Source organism: Thalia democratica, chromosome 5 (assembly GCF_965202585.1).
Source record: "Thalia democratica chromosome 5, ktThaDemo2.hap1.1, whole genome shotgun sequence".
NCBI lineage: Eukaryota > Metazoa > Chordata > Thaliacea > Salpida > Salpidae > Thalia > Thalia democratica.
In genome coordinates, this window is record NC_139169.1 from 41390785 (window position 1) to 41412210 (window position 21426).

The 21426-nt window shown below is 29.9% G+C and overlaps 3 protein-coding genes across 3 annotated transcripts; all 3 read left to right on the top strand.

Moving 5' to 3' along the window:
* The first annotated feature begins 2995 nt into the window (after nt 1–2995).
* Nucleotides 2996–5318, top strand: LOC145836538 (coiled-coil domain-containing protein 93-like). Its single transcript, XM_082944334.1, has 2 exons — nt 2996–3169; nt 3444–5318. The coding sequence occupies exons 1-2, from the start codon at nt 2996–2998 to the stop codon at nt 5175–5177; spliced, it is 1908 nt and encodes a 635-aa protein (XP_082800460.1). The 3' UTR covers nt 5178–5318.
* Nucleotides 5319–6169: 851 nt separating this feature from the next.
* LOC145836539 (tRNA wybutosine-synthesizing protein 5-like) lies at nt 6170–8015 on the top strand. Its single transcript, XM_082944335.1, has 3 exons — nt 6170–6513; nt 6870–7193; nt 7721–8015. The coding sequence occupies exons 1-3, from the start codon at nt 6170–6172 to the stop codon at nt 8013–8015; spliced, it is 963 nt and encodes a 320-aa protein (XP_082800461.1).
* Nucleotides 8016–8968: 953 nt separating this feature from the next.
* Nucleotides 8969–21158, top strand: LOC145836540 (inhibitor of Bruton tyrosine kinase-like). The gene is made up of 19 exons (XM_082944336.1): nt 8969–9085; nt 11082–11305; nt 11814–11962; nt 12401–12539; nt 13544–13818; nt 14069–14184; nt 14646–14767; nt 14891–15004; nt 15149–15298; nt 15485–15607; nt 16279–16434; nt 16603–17232; nt 17874–18032; nt 18556–18740; nt 18857–19597; nt 19954–20007; nt 20067–20165; nt 20434–20587; nt 20813–21158. Exons 1-19 carry the CDS (start codon nt 9010–9012, stop codon nt 20957–20959), a joined length of 3813 nt encoding a protein of 1270 aa, XP_082800462.1. The 5' UTR covers nt 8969–9009; the 3' UTR covers nt 20960–21158.
* The last annotated feature ends 268 nt before the right edge of the window (nt 21159–21426 follow it).

The following is a 21426-nucleotide window of genomic DNA, read 5'->3' on the forward strand; positions in this document are numbered from 1 at the left end:
CTAAAACTGCAAAAATAGACTATTTCACTAAAAATCTATCTTCTCCTACGTTTTTTGAGATAACTACCTCAAATTTTCAGGAAATGTTTCTTGATATATTTAGAAAATTCTGTCGGAAGGAATTAAAAAATAAATTATTTAAAAAAATTATATAAAAAATAAACAAAAAAAACAGTTTTTTTTTTGTTTTTTTATTATAAAATTTTTTTAAATAATTTATTTTTTAATTCCTTCCGACAGAATTTTCTAAATACTGCAAGGAACATTTCCTGAAAATTTGAGGTAGTTATCTCAAAAAACGTAGGAGGAGATAGATTTTTAGTGATTTCTAGTTATTTGCCGTTTTAGTTTGCGCCTCTCATAAGGAACCTATTGTTGGCTCGAACTTTGACCGGCTATATCTCAAAAATTATTTTGAATTTTTTAAATCTGTAAAAAGCATCTTGTAGCTTAGTAAAAACTATATAAAATAAGATCAAAAACCAAAAAAGGGTGTTTACCCCCCCCCCTATGCCCTTAAACAATAAGTATTATATAAAATTTGTTAGTATTAACTTTACATAAAACTAAAAAAAAAATTAAAATTTGTACTAAAGTTTTACTTTTACCTCTAATTTGTAAAAAAAAAGAAAAAAAGGACTGCTTTTAATCTAACACAGTAACAAAAAACAAATTTAAATCAAAATAAATGTAATTTATTTCAAAAATTTATTACAATCACTCTTTTTTAAAAATTCATTAGCAAGACAATCATATAATAAAAGACTCATTACAATCTGCTACATATACAAAATGAACCAAATTTCAATACAAATAAAACATACATACAAAAGCACTCTAGATCTACTCCTTGTAGTTGTTTAAAAAAAAAAACTATATTTAAAGCAATCTATCTTTTATAAAGTTTTTAAAAGTTTCAGGGACAGTAGACCAAAACTTTGGACCCAAACACCTAAAGCAGTTTAGGCCAAGTTTCATTCTAGGTCTTTTGGTAGAAAAAATAATTTTCTTTAAAATCCTTGTGTTGTGTGAGTGAACAGATCTAGCAAGTATAAATCTATTGTGCTCTACATCAAACCCTACTAAAGCATTAGGCATCAACTTAGAAACTTTCAGTTTATAAACATCATTTAATTTCAGTGCACCAGTTTTTTTTAAAAAAAGGTTTGTTGTGGTCATGACAGGCACACAACAAACATACATGATTACTCTTTTTTGCATACAAACAGTTGGTTTCAAGTAACAGTCAGCACCACCCCAAAACATTTTTATACTTTAAGTTTAAACTTCTACTAAAAAATGTCAAAAAAATTGAACAAAAAAAAAACCATATCTATGCAACTCTTTTAGTTTTTGAAGTTTGTGAGGTTTGCCATAGTTATTTAAGTTTGTTAACAAATAATGCCTTTATCCTTTTTTAGTTTAACTTATTTTAAAGCAACATAATATAATTTTAGTGGTACATAGACTTTGTTAAGACAAATATTTTTTGTTTATTATTTTTTTTACCATTGCGACTTTATACACTTATATAATAATTTCTCAACATAGCTGTTCTTGAAACTTCTTCCAATATCATTCATTTAGTTTTGAAATATATTTACTACCAAAACTTTAAAACTTAATAACAAGTTATTTATAAGTTTTACTATTTTTTTTAAATAAAAAGTTGTTGTTAGTTGAAGACTGTATTTTCAAAATGTATTCTGTCAATATTTTTTTTGACTTGCTATTCATGTTAAAGTACTTTATTTAGACATGGTAAATAATTTAAACTTTAATTATCCCTCTATGCATGCTAGAGTTTGTTTAGTAACAATTAGTTGGCCTTTTTATATTTTATTAATACAAAACAGTTATCAACGTTTTTTATACAAGAAGCTTATTTGTTTACAATGCTTTGTTCTAATTAGCTATAAATGTATTTAATAGTAATTATGTAATTTTTCCAAGGTTGTCACAAACTCAAAATAACTCAGGCTAGTTTTTTTTTTGTAAAAAGTGCCGAATAGTTATAAGGTTTTTTTTAATCTCAGGCCATTTTTTTCTATATCTTTAATGAGATTTAGTTTTTTCAGTTTCAATGTTTTTATATTTTATAACAAACTTTGGTCAAAACATGATTTTTATTGTTTTTTAAAATTATTTAGAAAACCCATGGTGACTCAGGACACTTTTAAGTTACTTAAAATAGTTTTTTTTGACTCAAATAGTAGCAACCCTAAGTTTTAAAGTATAAAATTTTATAAATGATAGTGTCAAAAAGTTTATAAATTTTATTACCTCTGTAATTAATCAAATATTTTCAATGGTGATGTTAGAGCAAAAGTTTAATCTTAATTTCTTACTTACTCCATTTAAATATCCAAAGTATTTTTTATAAGTTTTAAAAATTATTAAATATAAGTTAACCTGACATCTGTGAATCTTTAAAGCTACAAACACTTTACTTTGTAAATATTTCCTTATTATAAAATGCAATTGTAATATTTCCCCTTTGTAAAAAAACAGTGCAAATTTTCCCCATGAAAAACAAAAAAACTGGTGAAGAACTGGTGAAGCTCTTTTCATTGTTAAAGTTCTTAAATTTTTTGAAAAGAAAAATGGACTTTCAGAATTTTTAGTATGATTATGTGTAGATTGCAAATAACCCATAAATTTGTAAGAGTTGCTAACTCTTTCACATTTCAGTATATTACACCTTAAGATTCTTGAAATTAAAATGGGATGAAGGTAGTCTTCCTATTTTGATTTTAAAGACCGGACAGGATTGAATTTTAGATAAACATAAATAAAAATGGTATAAACCATTAAAAAAATCAGTCACAGTCTTATACAACCACTTTGAAGAGATCTTTCGTTTATTAAAAAACAAACATTTTCAATTCTTATTCAAATAGAATTCTTAAGATTCTTGTGCAGTTATTTTGGTAGGTAAAACATTTATTTTAATTTTTGTAGAAATTTTATAATATATATAAAGTATTGTTCCAAAATGTTTGCATCTGCACTTGGAAAAGCAAGAAGCAGTTCTAAAGATGGAAATGAAACTAACTATGAAACAAGAGAAGATGAGTTGCAGGGACAAAAGTATCAAGAAATAGTAGATTTGTTGATTGCTTGTGGATACTTTAGAGCCAGAATTAAGGGACTTTCAAACTTTGATAAGGTTTAAAAAAAACACCTTTTGTATTTGTTATATTCAATAGTTCCTATAGTTAACTTCACATTAGCTGTGGAATTTTTGTTAAAAAGCAAATTTTACCAAATAGTTAAAAAAAATTGAAACAAAAGTACAACTATAAATGATTCTTATTAGTAGTGTTATAAGTTTATTTGATCTTTTAAGCTGAATATAACTACATTAATTAGAAGTTTTGTAACTAAATCATTTTAAATACTAATAATATGTTTAATGCTAATTTTTTTTATTTACTTTAAAGGTTGTTGGAGGTATGACCTGGTGTATTACTAACTGCACTGTTGCAATTGATGTAGACTTACTGTTTCAAGAAAACTCTACCATTGGTCAGAAAATTGCTCTTACAGAAAAAATTGTGAGTGCTTTAAGAAAAATGGTGTGTCCAATGCTTATTGAACCGCATCAGATACAAGGCTCAGATTGGAAGAACATTTTCCCTGTAGTGCAGTGGCTTGTTAAAAAAGTTATTGAGACTAGGGAAATTATGGGAGACAATAGAAGGGCATATAGTATAAGCCAGTTTGACAAGAAGTATAAACTTCCAAGTGACTACAGTGATGATCAAATTGCCAAGATTAAAAGCACAATAAATAAAGTGAAAAATCATTATAAACCTGTTAGGAAATATAAGCGAGTTGATGATGTTGAACTCACTACAGAGGAGGCAAAAGTGTCTTCCACCCTGCTTGAGTACGGTAGAATATCTGTTGTTGGTCAAAACAAGAAGTCTGAGAAAACAAATGAATCCAAAAATAATAAGCAAAAAAACAAGATAACAGACCAGCTAAAGTCAGTCGAATCTGCACTAGGAGCAGCAGAACCAGATGGAGTTGAAGTTAATGAGGAAGAAGACATTAGAGTGGCTCAAGAAAAGATTTTGCAGAAACTCATGGGAGGAATGTCTGAGATGACAGGAAGAGAAGCAGAAGGAAAAGTCGCATCTCGAGTTGTAGGGTCAATTGTTGGAATGCAGTCCAATGAGATTCAGAAAATATCTGACACATTTGCCAAAAAGAAAGCGGAAATTGAAGAGGCTGCCAGAGAAGCCTTACTTGATCCTGTGCAGGAGCTAAAGAACAATATTGAAAGCTTAGAGGGCAAAAAAGGAAACAAAGTAAAGGAAGTTTGTGAAGTAAACAATAGACTTGAACAAGTAAGCAATAATAAAAGTTCAATTAAAGAAGAGCTTGATGGAAATAAAGAGCTCCAAGAAGCAATAAAGCAAGAGTTTGACCGACTTGAAGAAATTGAAGCAAGTGCTGAAAGGGCTGATGTCAAAGAAATTCGAGAGCTAGTTATGCTTAATGAAAAAATGAAAAAGGATGAAGTTGCTTTTAAGGCCAAGTGCAAAAGTGAGATGACAAGAATGAAAGAGCTCATAAAAAAATTGCAAGAACAAATTCAACACAGAGATGAAGTCGGAACTGAAAATGATGAAATTGTCAAAAAACAACTTGAAACTGACACAAAAAAGCTAAACAAAGTTAGAAGAAATCTAGCAGCTAAATCTAGAACGGTCAATGATTTGTCAAGAAAGATTGATGAAGTTCCTTCAAGAGCTGAGCTGACCCAGTATCAAAAGAGGTTTGTTGAACTGTACGACCAGATAGCTGTTACACACGTTGAAACAAAACAATTCTACTCTGCCTACAACACGCTGGAAGACTGTCGCTTCAACCTCCAAAAAGAGGCTGACTTGTTGGATTCAATATACGACAATTTCCAGACGGCCAGGTCTTCACAGCACGCAATGCAGCAGTACTTGAAGCAGTTTGAGCAGATAGTTGAAGGGGTGAGAGCAAACCACAAGAAGTTTGAGGCGAAGAGGTCGCAGGAGAAGGCAAAGAGAGATGAAAGAAACGAGCAGTACCAGCAGCTTGTTGATAAAGACAGGATGTATGTGAAAACAATCAGGGAGTTCCAAGAAGAATGCAGAAAGAACGAGATATTAGTGAGCAAGCTTCAGGCGATCTAAACTATTGTCATGTTGGACATGTATTAAATTTAAGTTGTTTATAAAAAGAATCAGAAGTTTGAAGTTTTTCATTACATTTTATAGTTTTATTTCTTAATTTCCTTCATTGATTTGGTTTAAAACATATGTGTTGAAAATTTTTACAAAACTTAATAGATTATTTTTGTTAAAAACTTATTTTCACAGCAGTTTTTAATTATTGAACTAACTTTAACAAAACATATGTTTCTGTGTATTAACAATTTTTAACTTTTTAAAATTTTCACAATTTAAAATGTTTAACTTATAATATATTTGTTTCTAACAAATACAAAAGTAGTTTTGAAATAAGCAATCGAATTAGTTGTGATTTTTTTTTGCAAAATAACTTTTTGTTATATTTACATATGTGCAATAGTTTATTTTATGCAAAAAGTGTATAAGTAAAGTTGTTAGTTATTTTAACACAAAGTTTTAAACGTTTTAAAAAATTTGTAGTATTTTGATTTTTTTCATAAGGTTTTGTTCAACGCTTTGTATATGTACAGTAAAATAACTATTGCTAATGAAATACTTGTGTTAAAAAGATCTTATTTTATATTAAATTTTTCTTGGTCTGTTAAAATAATTGTAGCAGTTTAATTTACAATAAATTTTTTTTAGTTATATATGTTAAGCTAGGATTTAATTTTATGACAAAATCATTGAACTTTATTTTTTTCAAAAGGAATACTATAAAATAAATTTTCATCACACTTAGCTCTTTATAAATTCTACCAAAATTTCATCGAGTAAAACAATATTTAGTTTTATTTAAAAATCCTCGACTTGATGGATAAATTTTACTATTTTTTTTTGCATTAAGCAATAACCTTACAAACATATGCTAAAAACATTTATCCTTAAGTTTGATTCTTTAAAAAAAAATAGGACAAGTATATATTTATTGATTTTTCTTTTGCTTTCAAAAAATCACTTAATCATACAAAACTCTCTCCAGTTGTACAAAAATAATGTCAGACAACAAGCTCGTGAAAGAAGTAGCAGTTCACGAAGTCGCAGGTCACATTGATGAGAAGAAGTTTCAGGAGCTGGTCGGGGAGAAGAGGCAGCCGTTCGTGTTGAGAGGCGTCGATTTGGGCGCGTGTGTTGAGAAATGGACGCCCCAATACATCGCTGAAAACTCACCACAAGATGTCGCTGTTGCGCACGTCAGCCCCACCCCGCAGATGAACTTCATCGAGAAGAATTTTGCTTACAAGAAAATGCAGTTCGCTGAGCTAGTTGAAAGGGCTTCTGGTAGCAAGGAGCTGCCGAAAATACTCGATGGATATGATCAGGAACACTACTATTTCAGGTTTGTTAATTAACTAAGTTATGTTTTTTGATTTTAATCAGTATAAATTTTGTGTTTTTTATCTTTTTAGTCTCTTTTTTATCTGTCTTTCAGTTTAAGTGGCCCAGGTTTCGATGCCTGGGCCCAGTGTTGGACAGTAAACTTAGAACAAAGTCATATAAGTTTGTTTTGTATAAATTAATTCATCTTCATACAACAACTATTTTTTTTCAAAAGACTTTAAGATTAAAAATTTTGCAAAAGTTTATTCAACTATAAAGTAGATAAGCTATAAAAATAGATACTCTTTCAACTAATTTAAAAGATAAGACAAGAACATTTTTAAATGCTCTTGTTATGGTCATAAAATTTTGCAGATCTCTCGGCGAAGACGTACGAAAAGATCCTTCCAACTTCCACAAACAGTTTCCCAAGCTCAAAGACGACCTGCGAATTCCACCGGTGTTTTCGCAGGACCAGAAATTTTCCAGCGTCTTCCGCATGTCGTCACCTGGGGTGCAACTTTGGACGCATTATGACGTCATGGACAACATTCTGATCGAAGTGAGGGGGAGGAAGAGGGTTGTTTTGTTTCCTCCCAATCAGGCGTTGAACTTGTATTTGAAGGGTGACAAATCTCTGGTCACTGAAATTGACAACACTGATCTTTCAGTTTATCCTAAGTTTGCCAACGTTGAAAGGTTAGATTTTTGTTTTTATGTGGTATTTCTCTTAAAGCCTTTTAGTGGATTAGATGAAGTTATAGAAAGTTTTAAATGAGCTAATGTGTTCTAGTATTGATATAATAGCGCATAAACTCACACTTAAGCATTGTAAGTTACAAAAACTTATATCTCTTTTTTGTAATTAAAAGTAATAAATTAAAAAAGTTAAAAGAAGGCATGCTTAACTTGATATTTTTAATTTGCATGAATTTAAATTTATACAATTGAAAGTTAGAGTGTCTTTTTTAGTTTAGTAACTTATGAGCTTAAAATTATAGCTAAACATGCAGAATAAAACCCTTGTCAAATAATATAATTTTGTAACAAAACTTTGTCGTCTTCCAATACTGTATAGGGCAAATGGTATTGTATATTTTATTCTTGCTTTTACTTCTTTGATTAAAAAAAATCCACGTAAACAATAGGTTTTTAATAGTAATATGATTGTCGCCCTACTAGTAAGAAATTAAGCTGTGTACCAAAATATTTTCTTACACACACAGGTACGAGTGCGAACTGTCATCAGGCGACATTCTGTTCATTCCGGCCTTGTGGTTCCACAACGTGATAGCCCTCGACTTCTGCGTTGCCGTCAACGTGTTCTGGCGCAACCTGCCCGCCAAACTGTACGACCCCAAAGACGTCTACGGCAACAAGGACCTGAACCCGGCGCTGAGGGCCCAGGACTGCGTTGCCAGGGCAGCCAAGTTGCTGGACGCGTTGCCAAGCGAGTACAAGGATTTCTACGCCAGAAAGCTTATTCAGGGAATAAAAGACAAATGCTCTATTACTGATTAAACATTGTTTGAAACATGGGAAATTGTTTACTTTTTTATTTTGTATGGTTTAAATGCTGAGAGATTTTTTTGATGCTCTCTGCTAGATATTAAAAAAAAATGATAGTAACAGTTTTGTATTTAGTTTTTGATAAAAAATTTATTGTTTGATGTTAGTGATTATTTACTTTGAGATAATATTTTTTATTGGAAAACTAACTTATTAAACTTTACTAATTATTTAAACAAATTATCAGATTTTTGTTATATAAGAAACTAAAAACAGTAATATTTTCAAATAAATTAAGTGTTGTCTAACATTTTGAGCCGAAGTGTTTATGTATATCTTTTACCTTTTTTAGATTAAGTTTGTTTTAGACAATTTAGTATTTGATTCTAATACATATTTTTTATCAAGTTTTCCATTAGTACGTTTTTTGTTATTCTGACAATATTTTAGTGAAATACGAGTAGGAAAGGAAACATTTGAGTTGAGACTCTTTATTTATTTATAAAACTGAATTCTTTTTCATGATGCCGTTGAAACTTTTGTTGTTAAAAGTGTTTCCTTAAATGTGAACCTATATTCTTTGCACTGTTGGTTTTGGAAAACACAATTTTAAACAATAGTATTATATGTGATGTTATTTTCAAAATTTAGAATAAACAGCTAAAATGCTTAATATCAAGATGTTATATAACAACAGCGTTATTTTTATTTTTTTAAAGTTTATTAAAATTACTTTTTACGTTGAAGAATTTCCAAAAATAAATCAAAAAAGTCTGCTTTTTAATGTTTTTTTTTATTTTGAATATATTTTTTGATAAGCTATCATATCGTTGGTTTACTAGTATGTATTTTTATATTCTGAAAACAAATTTTTTTTATTTCAATTAAACTCATGGAGTTAGTCAAATTTAAGTTTTTAAAAACAAATATTAAACACAGTTAATTTTTAATATTCAGCTTACCATAGAGAATTGTTTAAGTTTTGAATAATTTAATAAGTGAAGGAATGAAATTTGTTGAAGAAGATGATGTGAATGATGTTTGTCATTTAATTACCAAAGCTAATTTGCCTCATTTAAAAGGTTTGTTTTTATTTGATTACTAATTTACAATATTATATCTATCAAAATAAGTTTACAATAATTTAGTTTATGTTTGATTTCACTTATAGATAAAAATTGTATAAATTTATACCATAATTTGAAATAAGTGTATGTTTTCATAACTTGAACAATTTTTAATTTTTTGTAAATTTAAAGTTACAAAAAAACGCAAAAAGTTAAAAAAAGGTTTGTAGTAGTCTTTTTCCACTAATATGTCATGATATTTATCCGAAAACTGCTATTAATTAAATATTAAACTTAAGAAAATAGTTTTGGTAAACACAAATCAAATAGCATAAAAACTTACAATTTGAATTTTTCTGTTTTGCCCGGGCGTAGAAAAATTGTAAAAAATTTAAGTTGCGATTAATTTTGAAATGCAAAAAATAAAACTAAACTTGATTTATTCAGTGTTTAGTATCCTAAAAAAATGTTTATAACATGTTTAAAGTTTTGATCATATTAAAACTCATGTTTTTTTTTACCAAGTTATGTTTATGTGGTATAAATCAAAAATATACCCACTATCGACTAATGGTGCAGTCTATAAGAAAGCTGTCTTGCTAAAGCTAATTCGATTAAATTTTAGTCATACAAGGTAAGTTAATTGTACAGATTAGTTAAAATTTTTATGTTGAAATTTACTTAATATACAACTTTCTTTTTACTTACTGTGTTCTAAAAATAAGATTTCTAAACAAATGTTATTTAGAAACATGTAACAATTTTGAAAATTGAATTTGGTGTTATCAACTAGTACTTACATAAAGCTTTAAACTGTTGTTTAATTTTTTAGTTAGTTTTATTTTTCAACTGTGCTTTTATATAAGCACACATATTGTGACACTAAACAACATAAAAATGGTAAAAAACAATGATTAAATTTATTTTTTTATTAAGCCTACCTGAAATTAGGTTACATTTTCTTCGGCAACTTCAATTAAAATTTCTGATTTCTAAACGGTTGAAAGTTAATCAAAATTTTTAAAATTTTTTTTAATTTAAAAATTATTAATTAAAAGTAAAGTACCTTAAACTAGTTGTACTACAAAATTAAGAGAGCTCAAAAGTGTTTTTTGGAGTTTAACAGAATTTACACTACTTTTTTTAATTAGAAACTATGTGCTCTCAAAAATTTTTTCGATCCGTTTTCGAATTTACTTGAATGAAATAATGAATGTGGGGAAGAACTTGCAAGTTTTTTTTTCAATTTTGAATACATTGAATGTGCAGAAATCAACATGCTCTATTGAGATTCTTAAAACTAAAAACGCATAAATTTGGTGTAAATACTAAAAACAATATGTGTGGAAAGTTACAGTATGTACATTATAGTGATGATAAAATTGTACTGTTTTCACGTTTTTTTCTGTTGTAACTTTTCCAAACTATTATATTAGGAGTTGCTTTTGCGAACAATTTGTTTGCTATGCGGCTCATAAGTTTTAAAGCTTTTATTCATAGGTCTAAACGGCTCCTGCATTAAAATCATAGGAGACCTTGTTTTTTACAAACGTTAATTTATCGTTAAATATTTTAATAATTATTTTGACTAACTGTGTAATTTCTTACAAGTACACATGTTGAAACATAAAGCTAGTTCAAAGTTACCATAAAATCTCGAAAAGTTGGAACTTGATAGTTTTGGCAAAAAAAAAAAACAAATTTTGAGCAGTTACTACATGTAAAATAATAGAACTTTGATAAGTTACGAAAATATATCATATACAATAATTTTTGTTGTACTGTTTAGAAATTTGTTTATTATGAAGCACATTTAAAATAGCATTTCAGTATCTTTTTAATATTTTTTTTACTAATAAAAGATGTTTTATACTTAAAATGGACAAAAATTTTTGTACTTTCAACCACCTGAAAAAAAATTTGAAAACCTGATAAATTTCTTTAAATTGTTTGGCAACCCTGCTAGTATAACGAAGTTTAATATTTCAGTTCATAAAATTATACATAACAGCCTACCTGAAATATTGCAACATATACGATGCAATATTTCACACTAACGAGGATGGGAGCACTTGCCTACACTCTGCCGCCAAAAGTGGCAAGCCCCACATACTGGAGTGGATGTTGCAACAGGGCAGGGACGTTGTTGATGTGACCGATTTCGAATCTGGCTGGACCCCTCTCCACAAGGCTTTTCATTATGGCAGAATTCCGTGTGTTGCTGCTTTGTTGAGGGTTTGTTGGTTTTTTATTAAAGAAAATATGTGTTGTCGAAAAACAGTGCTAGCTAATAGCTGCTTTGTACTAGTTTTGAGAAAAATATAGTGTCAAAAAAAGGTTTAAAAAGAAAATCTTTTAAGATCTTTGCTTTTTAATAAAGCTAGAAATTAAGATAAATCTTTTATTTTGACTAACTGTTATACGCTTAAAACTTTTTTTCAGTTTTTTTCATCAAAAATCAATTATTGTAGTATTATTAGATTTATTAATATGAAGTATTGTTATGTGCGTATTTATAATTTTAAATAAGTAACAAAATTATTTTCTGCTGAATTTAGTATAGAATGTGTTGTAATTTTCACTGATTGTAGTGAAGTTTAAAAAAAAGGGTTTTAATGTTACATTACAAATACATCAAATTTTAAAACTAATTAAATTTTAGTTGATAAAATTTTTTATTTTTTCGTATTATTTTAGTTTTTATAAGCAACGTCTTAGTTAAGTTTTATTTACACCTCTACAGAATGGAGCCAACATAAGCATTCAGGACCATTCAAAAAGTGATGTAATTGATTTCTTTCTGAAAGATGTAGCACCTTGGTGTAGCAACATGCAAAATGAAAACATGATGCTTTCAATTGCAAGTAGAAATGATTACGATGTTCTTAAAAGGTTAAAAGTGCTTACTAAAATTAATGAATGTTTATTGTACTTTTAAATTGAGTATGTAATATTTGTTTTAATTTCCATTGCATTTTTAAGCAACTTTGTATTTTTAGTTGTACCCTTTAAAACCGATTTAAAAATATATTCTGTAACAAACAATATTTAAAATATTATGAATTGGTATTGTTACAGCTGATATTACTTTTTTATTATTAAGCATAGTTTATAAACAGAAAATAGTGAAGTATCACAAAATTTATTACTATTGTTGTGCTTCATAAAAAAGTTGATAATTTTTTAAACAAAACACCTTTTTTAACAATAAAAGTGCTTATTTTTTTACTTGCTTAAAACTAAAAGCAATATTTAAACTACTAGTGTAGTTTATATGTTTTTTTAATCTAATTATCTAAAACTTTTTAGTCAATTATTGTTTGTACACAGCACTCACCTAAGTAAGGAAAATGCGAGTGAGATGTATGCATGGGGCAACAATGAGAATTTGAATCTTGGTGGAAGCTTCACTAAAGATATTCCCAGCATTCATGAACACTTCAACAAAAACTCGATAGATGTTAAAAAAGTAAGCCTGACTCTATTGTCTCACTTTGAATTGTATTTTAAACATGTTAATTAATTATATTGTAATGTTTAAATTTTTGTTTGTAATCTGTTGTCATAAGTTCGACCTATGCTTTAAAAGTCAGTCTATTTGAGAAGCCGACAAAAAAAAAAGAAAAAAAAAACCAAGTTTCTTTAACATTTTCAGATTATTAAGCAAAATAACATTTTGCACACTAAATTTGATGATTTAAATATTAAAAGTGAATTACACTTTCTATTTAAACCAATGACATTTTGACTGTTCATGAACAGTTTTTATTAACACTTCATTTATTTAATTGACAAATATTTTTGTTTAAAAAAAACTACTTGTCGAAAAGCTAAAACATTTTAAAATTACTTTTGTGAACTTAATTCCACTTAAAATTATTACTTTTAAAGTGGCTCTCGTAAACTATTGTGTAAACGTTTTATATGCAACAATAACACTGATAAAATGTAGAACAAATAGTGTTATTAGGTATGAATAAGTTGTTATACCTATTGTCTCATGTTATGTTTTTTTTATGTAACCGAACTTTTAGTTACTGTTTAATTATAAAAATGTGTCGAATACAAAGTTCTAATTAGTCATGTTTAAATATCTAAGACTTGCTTCATAATAATAATAATAGAAACCATCTTAACATTTTCTAAAAACGTTTTATTTATTATATGTTTTGGTTTTAAGAAAACAAATAGAGAGATCTCAACTGCTGGAGGAGAAGTAATATATTTATTTTTTCAAAAATTTATTTTACAAACTAAGTTCTAACTAACTAAAATAATTCTATTTGAATAAAATTTATTTAAGCACTGACGAGGTCTTTGACCGAAACTTAGTTTGTAAAATAAATTTTTGAAAGTTTAGATATAACGTTTTATTTATAATAATTTTACAAAGAATTATTAGATTTTTTAATTGTCAATATAAAGTTTCAAAAGTCTTACTAATCTAAATGTTTTAATAATTCCCCTAAACAGGTAGTAATTTGCAAGTACCACACCATCTTTCTCGACGACCAGGGACAAGTTTTCACTTGCGGTCAGGGTCTTGGCGGTCGGCTCGGCACTTCCAACCAGGAATTTGTCATCCAACCGGTTCTCGTGCCCACTGACTGCAGGGTGACCCACATCAGCGGTGGGGTCGATCACACTACGGTTGTCATGGAAACAGGGGTTTTGATGACGTGCGGCAAAAATAATGCTCGTGTTTTAGGGGTTTCACCGCCACCAAAACAACTGTTAACGTTGACGAAGTAAAAACAAGTTATTGTCAAATAACAGTTAAATGTTTAAAAATTATAATTTCTTTTAGATAAAATAGAAATGTTTTTGTGAAATAATTTTTATTTTCTAATTTTAAAGCAAAACTAAGCCTTTTTCTGGTAAAATATCATAAATTCATAGATGAAATAGTTTAAATTGTACTACATTTGAGAAAAATAGTTACCGATATTAGTTATTTAGCATTGTAATAATTCAAGTAGTTAATGTTTTTCACTGTAGAGTTCAAATACCGTCTCACCACAAAGTAATCGGATGTGCAGCAGCGAATTTCCACACTGCAGTGTGGACTGATCAGCAAGCATTATTCACATTCGGCACCAATGCCGGTCAACTTGGTCTGTTGTTATTTGTTCTCAGTTAAAATGTATGCGTATAGATTTATTTTTAAAAGCTGTTTTTATTTGATTGACCAATGTCACAGTTCTCTTTTCTATTTACGCTGCAGAGCTCAATGTTTATTTATTTTTTGATATTGGTTGTAGCTGTTTTGATGCAAATAGTATTATTCATCAAAGCAAATAAAGTTTATGGTCAAATTTTTCATATATAAATGACGTATTGACAAATTAATCTTGGTCAGTCCATTTAGCAAGTACTATTGTACAAGTATAATATTTTTGATTTTCAAAGTACATATTTTGATTATAGAGGCAGGGCTGTAATAAAAATATCTACTTCAAAAAAAAAAAAACAATGACTAAAAAGTAAAAGCAAACTAAGAATAAGAACATACAAAACAAAAATCTCCTGTACAATACAAATGTATTTATGAAAAAGTTGAAAGTATAATATTCAGGTCACCCGAAGGACGATGTGTTTGTAGTGCAACCGCGTCAGGTCTCCAGTATTTACTCGAAATCCGACAAAATTCGCGATGTTCAGGTTTCTGACGGCGCCACCGCTGTACTCACTGAAAACGTTTGTTGAATTATTATCAACAATTAAATATTATTTTTTATCATATGAAATATTTACAACGTTTTTTTCTTCTGTTTTTTACTATAGCAAGTACTTATTGTTTGTAAAATAGTCTTTTATCAGGGCTGCATATACGTGCTGTCTTCATTTTCGTACAAGAGAGTTGTTTCCAGCCACAAAGATGTGCGAAGTTTCTGTGTTGCCGGTGGAATGCTTGACAAAAACATACTTGCTCAGGTTATTTTCTTAAATTGGTATCTTGACTTTCTCTAGTAACCATATATTATTAGTAAAACCAAAATGTTATTTAAATGTAGAATAATCTTTATAAATGTTTAAAGCTGAGTTCAGATTTTTCTTCTCATACTTTATTTTTTGCAGGTTAAATCAGGAAGCCAGGGAAGTTACACAGAAATACAAGTGAAGAAAAACCGGCAAGTAAAAGTTATAATTTTGAAAAAAGGGGGCAAGTTGTTGTCATGGGGAAGCGAACACCAGACCCTTGATATCTGTTGTTTCCATGACTACAAGGTTTTTATACGTTTCAAAGTTAACTAAAGTTTTCATTGTTGTTGATCTATAGGTCTATACTTCCTTATAGGTTTTTCACCTTGTTATAGAACTTATTTAGCTTAAAATTTAAAAATTATTTATAAAATTATTGGTATTATCCTCAAGTTTATTACAAATAAATATTCAAAACCAACTTATGTTTAGATGGAAGATTGTATTGATATATCAATGAGTAAAAATGGTACTACAGTTGCATTTATCACCAAGCATGGAAGAGTTTTTGTTGGCAATTACTCTGACTATATTGCTAGAAAGAAAAAAACTAAGGTTAATTAATTGTTGCTACTGATAACTAACAGTTTCGCATTTAACTATTCAAAATATAAATTTAAGTGTTTGTTAACAAAAGATCCTAGTGAAACGAGTTCAATGGAATATATAATAAAAACAAATTATACAGTATCTTCTTTTATTGTACCGACATATGTTTCTGTGTGTTAACTGGTTAACACACTTCAGAACCCAGTTGAAGTATGTTAATTCTCTAACACACAGAAACATATGTTATTACAATAAAAGAGGATACTGTATAATTGTTTCATTATTCTGTTTTTTATGACTATTTTGGCGTTAAAAAAATTATTGTTAACAAAATACTTTTTATTTCTGTAACGCTTCCGTAATTTTATAAAAAAACACTTTCTTTATCATTTTTATTTTTGTGTAAAGGACTAATCTGATTCAAAACTTATAAGCCTAGTCGGTAATAAAAATAATTTTTAAATAACTAAACTAGTTTTTTAGAATACTTTAAATTTAAAATTAAACTTTATTGTATTACAAAGTTAGATATGGGTAAATAGAAAAACAAAAACTTCATGTATGCAAGGTCAAAGAAAACTAATTAAAATAGAATCAGTTTATAAACTATTTAAAACCTTCCACTCTGTATTTTGATATACCTATTAATACTTTATACAAGATTGAAACATTTACAGGATTTCGAGTGCACCAGTTTCAAAAACGCAGATTCAATTCAGTACTTCAAAATTAAATCTCTGCTCAATTCCTTCAGAAGTCACACCGTCGCACTTGGGCCAAAGGGCGGGAACGGCGTTGTTCTTCAAAACACTCCGATAATGTTTTTGACCAGAGTAGGTGGTTTCCTTCTTTAAATGGTTATGAAGGAACTTGTTTTTGTTGATTTAATTTCAAACTTAGTTCCAGTAACATTTTATAGTTTACATATTTGAAACTATGTTTCTCTCACTTGTAAATTAAAACAACGATTGTTATTGTTTCTAATAAGACTAACAATTTAGATACCGACAATTTCTCCTGAACTCTCGTTGACACGTGATGTCGCTAACATGTTCGACAATCCCGCTTCTCAAGACCTTAGTGACGTCACAATAAACGTCAGGGAGAACGGAAGCCTTGTCCAATCATATTCCGTACACTGGTACTTCCTCGCTGCAAAATCAACAGAGTTCGCGACTTTACACGCTAAAGCGCTGAAGAACGAAAGCGAAAAATGCGATAGTGATGTCATAGAAGTTCAAGGAGTTCCCAACGACGTCGTCAAGGCGGTGCTGCGGGCTTGTTACGGGTGTGGCGCCCCCGAAAAACTACCGGCGGGAAAAGTGTTAAAGAAGAACGCCAGAATGTCGCTGTCGGACGAGAAAGGGTTTGGGGTGAAGCTGACGTCAGACAGGCAAGGCAGAGGGGGTCAGGGTTGGGGGAAGATCGGGAAGGCTTTCGGCGTCAGGAGCGAGGTGTGGACGGGTGGAGAAAATAGAAGGGGAAATCCCGATTGTGTGATCGAGTGCGAGGACGGGAGGAGGGTGAGTTCGCACAAGTGCATGCTGAGCTGCAGGGTTCCTTACTTCGCCGGAATGTTGAACATGATGATGATGATGAACAGTAGCCACGATGAACTGCTCGTATTGAAAGTAATTTGTTATATTGTTTCGTAAGCGGTTGTATAGCTATAACTTATAAATTGTATATTTAATTGGTAGCTTATTGTTTTTAAACATTATCTAAGTCAGTTGTTCTTAACCTTTTTTACATGTTTTACCCCTTTTTGGAAGGTTATTACCAAATTTGCCCCTTTTTTGAAAGTAATTACAAAGTTTACCCCCTATATACAAAATAGTGTTTAATTTTGATGAAAAGTAGATTTTTTGAACTTTAAGCTTATTAAATATAAAAAGTCGTTAAATTTAAAGAGTTTATTTAACTTTAAAAAATTACAGTTGAGTACTAACTTTTAATTGAAAAAGGAATTTAGTAAACATTAGCTTTCATAAATTGTATTAAGAAAAGTTTACTCCCTAAAACAAGGGAATTTACCCCCAGGGGTAAATTTACCCCAGGTTAAGAATCGCTAAGCTAAGTAAAACTAAACCGATGAAACTAGTTTCTTTTTTAATTTTTGTTATTGGAACTAAGGCAAAACTTTCAAGTTTCATATTAGGTTTTTGTTGGTGTTTTACTACCTAAAAAAGCTGTCAAAAAATATTAGTTATGATCATTATTTTCAACAACCGAGGGTTTATATATTTCTATGATTTGTCATAATATTTTGCAGGTGCCATCGCCATCAGACATATTCGAGCATGTTCACAACTTCATATACACAGAACAAATATCAGATAATATCAAGCAGAATGTTGTCATATTGCTTGAAGTGCTCGCGTGTGCTGATTCGTTGTTATTTGAAGGCTGTAAGCAAGCTGTTGAATCTCTTGTTAGTTGAAATTGATTTTTAAGTTTAATTTTTAAGTGGTTTAAGTTTTGCATAGTTTGAACACAATTACCAAAAGATTAAGTTGACACTGTACAGTCACCTCTCGTGCATTCGTTTTGTTACGCATTTTGGAATTCTTTAAAAATTCAAAAAAAAAATATTAACAGTATTATAAATTTATGAGTTAACAACATATTTAATATATATTTTTGAATTTTTTTAAAACTTGTTCTAAATTTAAAAATTTTTTTCAGAGTTTTTCAAATCCAGGTTTTACCAATTTGCTACCTCTCATTTAGTTACGCGTTTTTGCCGTTGACGCAATGTGCGTAGACTCGCGAGAGGTAAATGTATGTAAAATAAGTTTCTAAAATACTTTCATGTCACTTCTCAGTATGTTTAGTTTAATTATGATAAACTTAAATCATTTCTACTTTAACATTTTAAACACAGCAGCATTGTTTATTTCCAAACTCTTGTAATTTTGTTTCATGTTTGACCTGATTATGTATTAAAACTACAGGTGGTGCACCTGCTGACAGTGAAGAATGTGGTCGAAGTCAGCGAGATATCACTGACTTTCAACGCGCCTCAGCTGTACAGTTCCTGCGTTGAGTTCGCCACGCAAAATCTGCCCTGGTTGATGCACACCGGCAACTTCCTGTACGCGGAAGAACAGTTTCTCTCCGACATGGAAGATTGTTACAGGTGAGTTATTTGAGAAATAACTTGAACGATTTGATTTTTAATTTAAAACTAAAAGTAAAGTTAAAAAAAACAATTAGTGCAAAATAACTTAATTTTGTTCATTTTTCATCCACCAGGAGTCGCATCAGCACGGTTTACATGCGAGGGGCGCCACCAAGCGACAGAGGTCCGACGATCGACGACATTCCTGCGGAATATTTCGACTTGGAAGATGCGAATTGCGTTTCTCAATTCGCACCCGGGTCGCCCGAAACTGGCGCTCATGGCGAGAAGAGGAGACGGAAGCGGAAGAAGAGCAAAAGCTCGCACGGATACCTCATCTCGGACATACTGCTGAAGAGCGACGAAGATAGTAACGACGTCATAAAGAAGATGATGTCGAGGTCCTATCAGAAGAGGGGAGGCGGCGGAGATGCCGAGTCGAGAAGATACAGGTCTGATCTGCTTGATCACAGGAAGCGCAACGAGGGAATCCCGGAGCTGAGAAGGATGATTGAGAATTCCAAAAAGGCGGCTCTCAATCTCATCAGCAAACGCAACAAGGAGCGCAAAATTTCCCAGTCCAAAAAAGAAGAGTTGAAAAATCGAACTCCCGCCAAAAAGAACGCTGAGCAGGTTCAGCGAGTTCAGTTGCAGACGCCGAAAAGTTCGGATCAGTTTTTGCGGAGCCACTTTCCCACGCTGGGAAGCCCCGAAAACGCGAAAGTGGCGTCGAAAGCTGGCAGAACGCCGGCGAGCAAGTACAAGAAGATGTCGCAGAAGCAGAAGAAGAGGATGCAGCAGGAGCAGGCTGAGTTGGAGCAGCAGGAGAAAATGTTCGGAAAATCCCCTCCTCCTAATGCGTGGGGAATTCCCAAGTTTGTAATTGTTTTATTTTTATTAAATCTTTTTAAATCAAAATTTTCAAAATTTCCTCAGTACTTTTTATCTGCAATATTATTTTTCGAAGCACAGTACCTTAGTAATAATGGTTGTTTTTTACAACTTAAGTTTGAAAACACTGTAAAGTTTAAATTTAATATAAAACTATTCAAATTTGAGTTTAGAGGTTAAACAAAAAACTATTGATTTTTGTTTCAAAGTAACTAAGTATTTCAAATGCTAAAGATTTTTATTTTTACAATCAAAAACGTTTTTTTCAAACATTTTACTAAATATATTATTTAAAATTGATTTAAACTTGTTCTGCCACTTTAAGCTTTTATGTTTTTAGAAAAGTACAATTCACCTCATTCGATCAACAAACACCAGTAAAGTCCAGCAGCAGGTAATATGATTTTATTTTTTTTAAAACTTTAATTAACTAACATTCAGTATAATTTACAGTTCTACAAAAGTTTCTATTAAAAGCAAAAGCAATGGAAGCATAAAAAGTGCGAATGGAAGCCATCAAAATATGACTTCTCCAACTGTGCTTTCTCCTAAGTTCGATATTTATTTGTTTTTTCCGTGCAAACTTGTTCAACTTATGCACAAAAATCTTTATAAAATTATGAAAATTTTATTAGTTTCAACATTCAATATTTTATATTTTAGTACAAAATTTCTATGCAGTTTTTTCAGAATCCTGTTATTTTTTACAACTTTTATCTGTTTTTGAAAAATGTTTATTAATTTATTTTGTTTTATTATCATATTTGTCATTCCATCTTTAAAAAAAAAAGTTTAAATAATTTAGTTCAAATTTTAACAGTTCATCCGGTGTTTGGAACTTCACGCCGCCCGCTGCCGTTGTGACGTCACAAGTAAGCGAAGTGACTTCATCACTGCAAAACATAATGATGACGGAGAAAGTGGAAAAGGAAGAGCAGATGAGAATGAGAAAAAAATCGCTGAACACCATACAAGTTAGTTCGATAACAAAAAAATTAGACAATTTATGAAATGAAAGAGTAGTAGCAAATATTGACTTAGTATTGACAAGTATTCCTTAGAAAAAATTGTTTAAGTCTTTTATTACCCACTATTTAATAATAAGCAATGTTTGAAACGGAGTTAGCTGTTAAGCAGGTGTACAATCAAAAATAAAATGTATGTAACAAAATATTGCTAATTTATTCTACGTCCCACAGTTGGAAGAGCAAGCGATGAACGAGATACGTCAGACTTATCTCAATGACGTCACAGTCAAACGACGAATAGGAGAGAATGGTGACGTCATGGTTTGCAGGGTACCGCGTCACAAAGCAGCTGAAATATTGCAGAAATGTAAAAAATAGTGATGATTACCAAAACAAAATTTTACAAGCGCTCAATAGAAAGAAGAAGGAAGAAATTTTTAAATAATGTTTTACTATTTAGTTAATTAATTTTTCGCCCTTTTGTTATTTATTACCCCAGATCTAAAAAATCGCCCGTTTTGGATATATAGTAAGATATATAATATGTTTAGATATTTAGTAGGCAATTTATATCTATTAGGTATCGTTATTTTTATATTTACTTATTATTATTATTACTTTGGTGATTAAATTATTTTAGGTGTATTAGTTATAGTAAAAGTTAGTAAATATTGTGTATTTTAAATTAAGTTATTTTTAGATTAAGTACATTACTTTTATTCTTTCTTATATGCAATGATCTAAAGTTTAGTGATTAATTTTTAAATTTAGGTGATACCATTGTAAATTATTAAAAAACTTTAGAAATTAGGTCAAAGTAAATATTTTTATAAAATGATTTTGTT

Coding starts and splice junctions, on each gene's coding strand:
- LOC145836538 (XM_082944334.1), top strand. CDS start 2,996: ATGTTTGCATCTGCACTTGGAAAAGCAAGAAGCAGTTCTAAAGATGGA. Junction 3,170..3,443: donor GACTTTCAAACTTTGATAAG/GTTTAAAAAAAA, acceptor TTTACTTTAAAG/GTTGTTGGAGGTATGACCTG.
- LOC145836539 (XM_082944335.1), top strand. CDS start 6,170: ATGTCAGACAACAAGCTCGTGAAAGAAGTAGCAGTTCACGAAGTCGCA. Junction 6,514..6,869: donor CAGGAACACTACTATTTCAG/GTTTGTTAATTA, acceptor AAAATTTTGCAG/ATCTCTCGGCGAAGACGTAC. Junction 7,194..7,720: donor AAGTTTGCCAACGTTGAAAG/GTTAGATTTTTG, acceptor TTACACACACAG/GTACGAGTGCGAACTGTCAT.
- LOC145836540 (XM_082944336.1), top strand. CDS start 9,010: ATGAAATTTGTTGAAGAAGATGATGTGAATGATGTTTGTCATTTAATT. Junction 15,608..16,278: donor CTAGAAAGAAAAAAACTAAG/GTTAATTAATTG, acceptor AAACATTTACAG/GATTTCGAGTGCACCAGTTT. Junction 20,166..20,433: donor CCAACTGTGCTTTCTCCTAA/GTTCGATATTTA, acceptor AAATTTTAACAG/TTCATCCGGTGTTTGGAACT.